The sequence below is a fragment of the Mercenaria mercenaria genome, chromosome 1, assembly GCF_021730395.1.
Source record: "Mercenaria mercenaria strain notata chromosome 1, MADL_Memer_1, whole genome shotgun sequence".
Classification (NCBI taxonomy): Eukaryota; Metazoa; Mollusca; class Bivalvia; order Venerida; family Veneridae; genus Mercenaria; species Mercenaria mercenaria.
Window position 1 is genome coordinate 98,252,308 of NC_069361.1, and position 12,511 is coordinate 98,264,818.

The 12,511-nt window shown below is 33.9% G+C and overlaps 1 protein-coding gene across 6 annotated transcripts in view; it reads right to left on the reverse strand.

Annotated features, from left to right (window-relative positions):
- The window catches only part of LOC123529280 (endoplasmic reticulum membrane-associated RNA degradation protein-like), a 32,261-nt gene extending 20,368 nt beyond the window's left edge, over positions 1–11,893 (reverse strand). For 2 of the 6 annotated variants that reach the window (XM_045309589.2, XM_045309550.2), the window contains exons 1-10: positions 11,503–11,881; positions 10,614–10,811; positions 10,077–10,231; positions 7,715–7,816; positions 6,864–6,956; positions 6,333–6,430; positions 5,893–6,011; positions 3,791–3,905; positions 3,023–3,125; positions 87–116 (exon numbers count right to left, since the gene is read on the reverse strand). In XM_045309589.2, coding sequence (XP_045165524.2) covers positions 87–116; positions 3,023–3,125; positions 3,791–3,905; positions 5,893–6,011; positions 6,333–6,430; positions 6,864–6,956; positions 7,715–7,816; positions 10,077–10,231; positions 10,614–10,809 — 1,011 coding nt within the window. In that variant the 5' untranslated portion in view covers positions 10,810–10,811; positions 11,503–11,881. Of the gene's footprint in view, positions 1–86; positions 117–3,022; positions 3,126–3,790; positions 3,906–5,892; positions 6,012–6,332; positions 6,431–6,863; positions 6,957–7,714; positions 7,817–10,076; positions 10,232–10,613; positions 10,840–11,502 lie in introns of all 6 variants that reach the window. The other 4 variants (XM_053518260.1, XM_045309579.2, XM_045309565.2 and 1 more) reach the window with 4 other exon arrangements.
- Between the last annotated feature and the right edge of the window lie 618 nt (positions 11,894–12,511).

Sequence of the window (12,511 nt, forward strand, 5' to 3'; positions counted from 1 at the left end):
AGAAAAATTCTTTCCACAGAAACAAGGGTAATCATTTCTAAATTACTAACCTCTAAATTAATAAATTTTCATACTAAATTACTAACCTCATCAAATGTGGTATACAAAGTAGTTGCCTGAAATAAACAATACATATCAATCATTTTACATTTTTGCAAAATACCAGATGTGATAGGTTTTCAATCATCTGACATTTCTGTAAGAGAAATAACAAAACATAGCAAGGTTACCAGTATTATGTTCATCCCCAGTAAGCAGAAACAGAATCATCCTTGAACACAAATTGTGTAATAAACTATATATAAAATGCAAAACTGATATATGCCTGTAGCTCTAAATATGACAGGACTTTCAGGAAATTATGACAAAATTTATCATAAATTACTTAAGTAATACTGAATATGGTGCTGCCATGAATTATACAATCCCTAGACAGTAACTGTTTAAGGTACAAAACTTAGTGCATACATATATAGACAGTTGGCGAAAGCCCCAAGAAAAAAATCCGTAGGCATTTTTTAGTACAATATGGTCTCATACATCAAAATGTTCGTTGGGGCATATGAAATTCAGCCAGGGTGGATACCAGGCTCAAATATCCCTATTCAAGTTTTCATGAGGCCCCAAAAGGGGTGCACGTGATAATAAATAATAATGAAAGTAAAATGTTGTTTAAATTACAGGTTAAGGTAAATCTGACTTAGATATATAATAGAGTGGAAAGATTCAATTATATAATATAATTTGAGGTATAAATGTAATTTTCAAGTGAAATTAAAGACTAAGAGGCCCTAAATTGGGGGTTCTCCGTCAGACGGCATTTACATGATGATGAGACGTATCCAATATGTTAAAATTTACGGTACATTGGTATTAAAATGTAATTAAGAAATGACTGTTTATTCTCTATAGTATCAAGTGCATATAACATTTTCTTTGAAACTTCATATATAATTCAAGAGGCCCCAAAAGGAGTTACACTCAAAATGAACAATTTTAACTGGACATGCTGCATATCATTTTTGCCATCAACGTAACATTCAGTAAAGTGTGTGGATATACTCACGTAGTCTTAAAACATTAACTGTACTAAAATTTATTGTGTAAAGTAATTTTTTTGTTTTTATTATTGCAGCATCACTTTCTATTGAGGTCTGAGAACACTAAAACCGAGACTTTCACAAAACACTTTGATACATATAGAATAAGTAACTCTGAGAATTTCAAGAAATTGTAGAGCCAATACATATACATAATACTTCGCTGCATTTCATTTCCTTATTTTCATTTTATTGTTACTACAATAAGAGTGCGTAAAATATCGGTTTATTTGTACTAACTTTTGAGACACATATTGTCAAATTGCCCAAAAATGGAATACTGAATCGATATATACACTCAAAAAAGTAAACACGCAATATCACTTTCTGGCAAATATTTCATTTTTTTTTTGAAAAATACAGTGTGTAAATATTTGATGTACATTGATATATACATATAAATTGCCAAACTTTTCAAAATTCCAGTGCATCTGAAGAATAGTGAGAGCTATTCTGTTCACTCTGGTGTTGGTGTCGCCTTTGTTGACATCCTCACCTTGGATAAGTTTTGCATGTAAGTTCATATCTTAGCAACCAATATATGTTTTGGATTAAAACTTTACATAAGGCTTTTGTGTCATCTAACCTTTTGAAATAAAAATAATCTTGACTGAGTTTAATACAAAATGTGATTTAATTTCAACCTAGAGTATTTGGTAAAAGTTTAGCATGTACCTAAAAAACAAGACTATTTCAGAAACTACATACATTTGATTAAAATTTCACATAGTGCTTCCGGTCATCAAACCTCGGGAAGTAACATATATATGGTTTTGTAAGTCTTGACCAGTCATGGTCCTTGTTAAACTTAGAAGTTGTTGAATAGTCGAGCGCAAGGCTTTTGGGCAGCTTTTGTTATTAAAATCGTTATCAGACTTTATCCATGGCCAGAACAGGCATTTTTCAAATATATTTTGCTGAAGCAGTGGTATGCCATAAGACCAATTGACATTCAGTTGTTATGAAATGGTGGAGTCACCAGATGTAATAATAATACTTCAATATGGAAAACCTCGTGTGACATTACACGTAAATGTTTGTAATCGCATCTACATCACATAAAAGTGTTTTGCAAGGTAAAAACTTCAAACTTATCAAACTTAAACTCTTGGTCAATTTATTTTAATCATTTAACAGTATCAAGACTTTTGGGGATATTTGGTATGTCATTCCTTACTGATGATCGAATTTCTGTATATCGAAATGTAATTAATATGAGTTTCTAAGGTGCTAGGGAAATGAATTACAACACAGCTCATGTAACACAAGTCATGCTTAGACTGTCCTAAAGAATGGATGTTGCATTTTTACTTTTTGTGAGTATTTTCAAAGCACAAGGCTAGACAAAACAAATTTGCAAGGACAAATATTCATTAAGAAAAACTACGTTTGAAGAAAGAACCTACCCCCTCAAACAAAACCCCCATATCAGTGATTGTATGGATGTGTACATGATTAACTTTACACCTTATATACATGAACAAAGTAAAATATATAGACCACGAGAAAGATACGGACACACAAAGGAACAAATAGCAGTATAATAGCACAGCAGTGCACTAAGTGGGTGGAATGCACCAAGTGAGTGGATGTTAGCCTAATGGTAAGACCAAGGTACAAATCAATGAACCTTTTACAATGAGATGTCTTAGCAATGAGACCCTCTTGAATACTTTGCATGTGTTATACAATCAAATCAAACAAAGGCTTTAGGAACATTAGAACATCTACACCAATGTCAACTATCCTCCATCACCTAGAATGACCAGCACTCTTCTGAACCAGATACCCATATGAAAATACAGTGACAACTATAAATAAAATTAGATACTACCTTAATCATACAACAAAACTATCTTTATTACATTATATTTAAACCTGCTAATGCAAAAAACTATATGTTGTTAGAAGAGTTGTGTTACCTCTGCAGTAAGGACTCTGTTCTCACATTTATTTACTGTAGCAAACACATGCCTCAAACCTTGTTCCAGGTAAAACAGCAGGAGAGCTGCACAGTAACCATACCTGGAAATATTCCTTGTTTTAACCCTTAACCTGCTTAATTTCTAAAATGGACTGGTCCATTATTCAATTTGGGCAATACCATTTATTATTTGAAGGGGTGTTCACTAAAAATTTACTGACTGAATAACGAACAGTGCAGACCATGATCAGCCTGCACAGATGTGCAGGCTGATCTTGGTCTGCACTGGCTGCAAAGGCAGAATCACTTGCTGTCAGCAGGCTCAAGGTTAACAACACCAAAAAGGTATACCAAATACCAGCAAACATATAAACACTAAGTTCACACAAATATCATCCATACAGTAGCGTATGTATACATGTACATTCTTTATTTGTAATGACCTTTAGCCTATGGCCCATGAACAAAGCATTAAGAAACAAATTACAGAAAACACAGCAAAACAATTTTTATTCTTCGTAAACCACAAGTTAGAATTGCTTTTTCCATCCAGTTTATTGTCCCTCTTTTGAAACTGTTTGAAATAACCATTTTAAAACTGATACATGTATTATCATTTACAAACAGAGAAATACCCTAAATAAATTCCAATTAGCTTCATTTACAGGTATGACCTTGTTGCAATGTGGTCTTTTTCCCTAGATTTTTCTTTGCCTGGGCTATAAGAAAACCTAGTATACAGGAATAAAACTGATCTTTTCTTTACCTTTGTTTTAAATAATACTGTTTCACTTTTTTCCAGAAATATTCTGTTTTCCAGGAGACGAACTCAGTTTGTACAATAACTTCTGGCCAATCCTCATCCATGAACAACTTTGTATCTGTAAGAGAGAAATGCAATAATGACTCTACAACAGTCAATTAATGGCTGTAGAAAAGTAATTTATTTCATTCACTATAAAACAGATGTATGTATACAAGTACCATATAATTCTTAGCAACAAACATGTGTTTTCATAAAGTCCTGTTAACAGATCCTAGACCTAGGACCATTATTATAAAAACACAAGTTTACTGACATTATAGTACTGGTTGGGAACCATTTTCGGGACAGGACCAGTTTCCGGACACGTGTAATATTCGCTTTATTTCGTTGTTATTCATGGAATTGTTTCCTCTAGATCATATAGATGTTTAGTCTTTATGTCTACAACAAACCACTATTTTATAAGGCTATGTAATGTTTGGATTTTTGATGATAACTCATATGCGTTTACAAAACAACTTTCTGTCTTAACGGGGCATGAAGATAGCATTGCGCATGCACAGTAGTTCACACATGCCGAGGTATCAAGTGGGGAAGGAATATTCAAACTACATAATGATTGTCTGCTGATAACATGTTCTACTTTTAATTTCACGCTAAAAGTTACGCAAGATGCAGGGCTGTCGATTTTTGCACTAATTTTATTCTATATCTATTGGAATTAGCAAGAATTCGTATAAGACGAAATTCGAGTTTTTTATGGTCAACCTCGGTTTGCTTTCATAGCTGCTATTGAAAGTCGGGTTATGTTTCATGTGTAATTTTGAAGAGTTGAATGATAAAGAAGTGTGTAGAAATAGTTTAATTACTTATTTTGATATCAAATTAACAACAAAACACCGTCAAAATATTTGTCCGGAAACTGGTTTACTTGACGGGAAAAATAACTCATTTTAGTGACCCCATTTGAGGCCCCATGGAACCCATATTTTACGTCACAGCGCAATGCTGATTACAACATCGGATGTGGAAGGACCTGAAGTATGTGCAGTATGGGCTTCATTTGTGTCAAATATCTTTTTTAGGGAATAATGGAGCCGAAATATGAAAATGTGTCCGGAAAATGGTTCCCAACCAGTATACTAAAAACAAAAGTACCACCTTTGAGTGCCATTGCTGAACAATATGCCAGTCAAGAGTTCTAGTTCTTGGCCTTCTTACTAATATTAATTGATGCAAAAAAAAATATGAAGTTTCAAAACTGTAGTAAGTAATCAAGAAAAGTGAACTTAAACAAAAACAACCAAAAAATACTGACTTTCTATAGATGTTAAAAAAAGGCCCATAATTCTGATGAAATGCAAGAGAGAGTTATGGTTCTTAATCTACTTACTAAACTAATGATAATAAATAAGTTTACAAAGTTTCAAAGCGATAGCTCTTATAGAATTCAAAAAAAGTGGACCTAAATAAAAAGTATATAAAAGGCCATTATTCACAAATAAATGCATAAGTCAATAGACTTACGGCTCTTAGCATACGTACTCACCTATAATGATAAACAAGACTGCAAAGTTTTAAAGCTAGTGTTCTAACAGTATTCAAGTAAAGTGGACCTAAACAAAAAATTTAACCATGAACTTCAAATTTTCTAAGTATAATATGGGTCATAATTCTGACAAAATGCAGGTTAGAGTTATGGTTCTTGGTCTATTTACTAATAAAATGAAGCTTAAGAAGTGTGCAAAGTTTCATAGCTGCAGCTCTTCTAGTGTTTGAGAAAAAGTGGACCTAAACAAAAATTTCAACCAAGAAAATAAATTTTTTCTAAGTACAAAAAGGGCCATAATTCTAAAAGAATTCTCATCAGAGCTATGGTTTTTAACCTACATAGTCATCGAATGATGATAAATAAGTGTGCAAAGTTCCAAAGCTGTAGCTCTTATAGTTTTTAAGAAAAGGTTGACCAAAACAAAAATTTTAACCAACACCAATGATCAAGTGAAGACTCAAAAATCAGACGAGCTAAAAATGCAAAAGCCTCTGCTTCTAAACTTTCATATTGATATCCTACAGTTTTCAAAAAGATACTCCCACAGTACCTGAAATCAGTGCTGTACTTGGAAAGGACACTGGTTCCCTGCATTTTAAACCCGTAACCTTCTTGTTCTTCAGAATCTGACCAATGCTTGGTACCAGCAGCATTATAAACCATATACATCTGATAAATAAAATTAAGTACAGGTATATTATAGAGGTCCTTTAAATTATTTTTTCTAAATCAGAAAATGTCTGCTCAATTGGTAGAAAAATTACAACACAATGGGATAGAAAATCTGTCGTACGTGCATTTAACCATCAAACATAATGATATGATATTACTGCAAAATTGGATAAAATATATTGAAAATAGGTCCAGCTTATTCTCTGCAATAAAAAATCTGTGAAATTATAGGAGCAAGCATGTGTCTCAATTCATTTTAAGGAAGCATTAAAATGTTAAATACATGTATGAAGCTGTAAATAATTTAATATATCAAACCTTCTAGGTATTTCACCCGGAAATGGAAATCCATGCCAGACCACATTCCTGATGTTCAATGATGTTGGAGGACCTATCACAATACGCAACACCTGTATCTGAAAGGTTAAGTAAGAAAACAGTTTTGAGGGAAATCATTTTTTACAAAACCTAAACAGGGCTAGTGAAAGAACGAACACACTTGAAGCATTGATTACATTTGGAAGCACTAAAAAATGCATTTGAGCCGCGCCATGAGAAAACCAACATAGTGGCTTTGCAACCAGCATGGATCCAGACCAGCCTGCACATCCGCGCAGTCTGGTCAGGATTCATGCTGTTCGCTTTCAAAGTCTATTGCAATTAGAGAAACTGTTAGCCAACAGCATTGATCCTGACCAGACTGCACGGATGCGCAGGCTGGTCTGGATCCATGCTGGTCGCAAAGCCACTATGTTGGTTTTCTCATGGCGCAGCTCATTTATTTATGTATGGGATTTATCAAATCAACACAGATATACTAGAATCTTAAACCAAAAAAATTTAACATACCACATGACAGCCAAGTATATTATTCAGATGTGTTGAGACCAGCAAATCTTTCAACATGGATGGACAAGGTTCAGGGCCTTCTAAAAGATAAACCTAAAAAGCAAAAGAAACATAATAAATAAAATTTCTATTCGTCCAAGTTAAGTGTTGTGTGTGTTTTTTTGTTTTCATTCATAAAATTTGTATCTTACAGTATACAGATTTCAAAATTTTCAAGATTTATTTATACATGTATTACATGAATTTGTTTTATGTACATATAACTCTCAAGAAAGAGAAAGTTCGCTGGCACAAACAAATGTAAGCATAATCTCATGTTTGAGTTTTAACCATCACTTCACTTGTTCACTTGTTCATAAACAGGTTGCATGTCTTTGAAACAAGAACTTAATACAACCTAGTAGCTGGATAGCTTCCAAAACAAACTAATTCCAGCCCTGATGAGCCAGCCAAAGTGATTAATTATCTAATGTTTAGATTGCCTCAATATAGAGCACTCAAAAATATTCGTGAAACTGTGCCTGTCTCTCAATTTGACATTATAAAGAGAAAACTATCTCAAATGACTCTCTAAAAAGAAAATATGAGCCGCGCCATGGGAAAACCAACATAGTGGGTGTGCGACCAGCATGGATCCAGACCAGCCTGCGCATCCGTGCAGTCTGGTCAGGATCCATGCTGTTCGCTAACAGTTTCTCCAATTCCAATAGGCTTTAAAAGCGAACAGCATGGAGCCTGACCAGACTGCGCGGATGCGCAGGCTGGTCTGGATCCATGCTGGTCGCACACCCACTATGTTGGTTTTCCCATGGCACGGCTCATTTGTCAGATGATTTATTTGGTGTACATACATTACCAAGAGATCTCTCTAGAATGGTTGTAGCTACAAGTATAACTGTAACATCATCTGTATCATCTTGGGCTTTCATCATCTCCCACAGCTCCAGAAGTTGCTGCAATAGCATACAGTTATACATATCTTAAATGTATGTAAAACACCAATCAAATGTTTTAATGAAAAATGAAGTTTGAAGAAAATATTTTACATGTATTTTTTTTCTTTACATTTTTTGGCTCTCAATTCACTTCAATCTTACTTGAAGTAACTGGCGAGGATTTTTAATGAAGAAAATCAATCAACCTAGTCCAAGGGTTTTTCTGATGGCAGACTATCTGGTCATAATTGAATCCTTGCTCGTGCCAGATGTGTGCTTAGTTAAGCATTGAAGGACACAACATCTAAACAAGAGCACCGCCTTGCGGGTGCTGACGCTCATCTGATTTTTTTTGTATAATAGAAATATTGTCCTACCCATGATTTTCTAAGTCTAAAAAGGGCCATCACTCTTGCAAAAAGCAGGATAGAGTTATGTTTCTTGATGTAGTGTCCACTTATGATGGTGAAAAACTGTTGCAAGTTTTAAAGCAATACCTTTGATAGTTTATGAGAAAAGTTGACTTAAACATAATATTCAACCAAGAAAATGATTTTTCTAAGTCCAAAAGGGGCAATAATTATTGCAAAAAGCAGGATGGAGTTATGTTGCTTGCTGTACAGGGTCAGCTTATGATGGTGAACAAGAGTTGCAAGTTTTAAAGCAATAGCTTTGATAGTTTAAGAGAAAAAGTTGACCTAAACATAAAACTTAACCAAGAAATCTGATATTTTCTAAGTCCAAAAGGGGCCATAAATCTTGCAAAAAGCAGGATGGAGTTATGTTTCTTGCTGTACAGGGTCAGCTTATGATGGTGAACAAGTGTTGCAAGTTTTAAAGGAATAGCTTTGATAGTTTAGGATAAAAGCTGACCTAAACGTAAAACTTAACCAAGAAAACTGATTTTCTAAGTCCAAAAGGGGCAATAATTCTTGCAAAAAGCAAGATGGAGTTATGTTTCTTGATGTACAGGGTCAGCTTATGATGGTGAACAAGTATTCCAAGTTTCAAAGCAAAAGCTTTGATAGTTTAGGAGAAAAGTTGACCTAAACATAAAACTTAACCAAGAAATCTGATATTTTCTAAGTACAAAAGGGGCCATAAATCTTGCAAAAAGCAAGATGGAGTTACGTTTCTTGCTATACAGGGTCAGCTTATGATAGTGAACAAGTATTCCAAGTTTCAAAGCAATAGCTTTGATAGTTTAGGAGAAAAGCTGACCTAAACATAAAACTTAACCAGGCAACGCCGACGCAGACGCCGACGCCGACGCCGACAACCGCTCAAGTGATGACAATAACTCATCATTTTTTTTCAAAAAATCAGATGAGCTAAAAAGAACTGTGTGTTACAGTATAAGTTGATTTTATTTATTCCCTCCTATTTACAAATAAGATTAAGTATTCAAACTAATCCACATTATTTATTTCTAAATACTCCAAAGAGAAAAATAGACAATTAGGAAATCAACACTGATGCCGCATCCCAGATCCCAAAAAGATACAGGGAATTGAACTTACGTAAGCCTAAGAGATTTTTTTGCTTAATTACTATCATAGAAGTGCAAAAGGAATATCGATTTTCATGTCACTTAGCAACAGTACAAAACAACTGCTTGTCAATGTTCAGAACTGAATATTTTTGTAACAAAATGAACTATGATTGGATGTTAGTCTTGCATGATTCAATGGAATAAAGTGTAATACATTGAACATTACAAGCTAGTTTTGTGAGATAAAAATAGATGAAAGATGCATTTGCATTTAATGTTTTGTGTCAATATGGACAGGTTTATAAAGGAGGACCGTAGGTTTCACTGTTTGTTAAAATTAAATAAATCTTCAATACTTATAGAACTTAACCTTAATAAAAATATCATATCTTATAAATATGTAAAGATCAAAATTTCACTATTGTACCTAGATACCTGTAGTCATTTTCAGGTGAATCCTCACATTTCCTTGCTTTTAAGTTAAATGTTGTAAAAAGTTTTCCTTGCAATCAAGTTAAATGTAGAAAGTAAGAGAATTCCAGGTAAACAAAGAAGTTTATCAACAGGTCCTTCAAGTTATCAAAAAGTATTTTCATCAAGTCTTTGGTACATACGAGAATAACACATTATTTCAATAGACCATTTGTACAGTTTTTCATATTCAAAACTGAAATACCTGGAACGCCAAAATGTCTCAAGTATCTATGATAATCTGTACAAAATTTGACATCAAACAATACATAGTCCTCCCATTTCTATGAATAAACTGTTTATAATGCCACTCACATCAGTCTGGCCTGTCCAGTCCAGTAGTGGGCAATATTTCTGTACCAGAGTTGTCTTCTCATTTCCTAGGATGTCTTCAGCACTGTGAAGCATTGGTGCCAGTGCAGTAACACATCCCTGGAAATAACTGGCAAGGTCATCTTGTGACCCTTCATCTATTTAAGTGTAAGATGAAAAAGAATGTTACATTCTGAGTATAAATAAATCTTCAAATATGTTATAGATATATATGGGATTCAATTAAAACAATGTGTCATGATTACTTACACTTAAATGCCTTTAAAACAATGAATCATGAATACATACACTTAAATGCCTTTCTTATAAACATTCTTTGATCTAATGCTTTAAGTAAACAGAACACCACTAAAATGGTGCAAAGGGATATCATAGATCTACTTGTTGAAAACCGAGCAGGTTAGCTTTTGTTTAAAATTTTACTATATCTTATTGTCTGTTGAAAATTATTGAGCAAGAGAAAAGTTTAGTTAAGATATCTGGACAGTCTCTAAAGCAACTTTGCAAGTTCATTTTCACCTGGCAATTTGCTGCAGATGTATTCAAAATCCAACAGTCTATTCTTGTCCAAGACATATGGATCCCTCTCATAACTGTATGTGTCTTCAACAATCAGCTTATGGACATATGGTGACAAACATGTTTGTGGTTTTGAGAGCTTCAACTGACATGGTAGTAACAAGTCCATGGCACTGGTAATTTCACATGCTCCCATACCTGTTAGTGCAACAAATTTGACACGATCCTGGGAAATATTGAGTTATTTTTCTTATGGGCAATATTTCCACTTGTGTCAAACACTCGAAAGACCAAAACAGTGGAGGAAATTTCCAAAGAAATTGTCATCGCTGCCGATTTGACAATACGCTGATTTTCATGGAAGTGCACTCTGTGCACCATTGAAGGTTCCATGTGCACTGCCGTATGAATACATCTGTGGATGTCTCTAAATTACATTCTTGTACTTACGTGTAAATGTTGAGTTCTGCTCAACCCAGGGCTAGAGGGCGTGGACAGTAGCTTAATTGCACTTCCACTACTGCTCATGAACAGGCTCAATCAAACCAAGCCTGCAACATTTTTGTTTATGTGGTTTTCGACTTCTTTATTTTAAATACGAGATTAATTCAAATGAAACTTACATGTGTCAAAAGGAGATTCAAATTCTCATTGATTTATGTAAAAATTATCAAATATTTTCCAAAATTACGAATTTTCTGGTGATTTAAACCAATGTATGTAATGTACACGATAAACGTTTACCGCATCTACACGGCAATATGCGCAAGACATAAAACCTATAACTTTACATGACTGTGTACTGTGATTTATTCTCCATTATTTTGGTCCTTCGAAGTTTTGACAGTAAGATTGCCTGTCTCAAAAATATAAAACAATCTGACCATACCTGTATGTGATTAATGTTCAAACTACAAATTTCAGCTCTTTAAATATGTTCTATCAACCATGAGTACCATCATGTTTATTCTTGTCTACATGAATAACAATGCAATAGTATGCTGTTTGACAGTTTGTATTCCAAACAAGTTGTCCGTTTACTGGTACTGTCCGACAACCTCTTTAACTATAGTAAATAACACCTTCTCAACGAGGATGACGATGTCAACGGTTAAAAATTAGCTGTATGTTAGCTACATAACAAAGTCGTAGATCAAGAATATAAATTTATCACAGCTACGCCTGATAACAGAGAGAGAGAGAGAGAACCATGGTTTTACTTTCTTTCTGTTTACATCATTACGGTGTAAAAGTAAATAACGCCAACACAAATTTTGTTGTGAGAATGTGTGTTCTGTAGTGATCAGTTTTTTTGCGAGGTGTAAAGGTAATAAATGTTCTCAAAAAGCTTCCTTGTTTTTGATTGTGTTCTCAAGACCAGAAAGAGATGAATAGACTAAATAAACTCACTATGTAGTGTATTATATGTATGTCATTTCCCTTTTACTTATGTACATATTTTTTTATAGGTTTGTGCTTATGTGTGATATGTATGTAAGTTTCTTTTTAATCATATAACCATGCCATTCTTAACCACTGGAATGTAATTTATGTTTTAATATGCCTAAACTTTCGCTTATCTTTCTTTTTCAGCCACTTTATTTTTGTTAATTTCTGTTTTCTTTGTTTGTCAGGAAATAGCTCATGAGCTAATGTTTTTTGTTGTACTGTATCCGACAAAAAAATAAAGATTCTTGTATTTTGTATCTAATGCATAGCTTTAACATTATTTTCCACATACATGTAATAGGTTCCCTTCAACATAAACAGTCAGTCATTTTGAATTTCCCATTAATGGTGCACTGACTACCCAAAGTTTACAGTTTATTTGCTCTGGCAGTGTATCTGTGGGCCTTCGTGGTCAAGTGATTAAGGTGGTCACTAACTTGACTTGATCA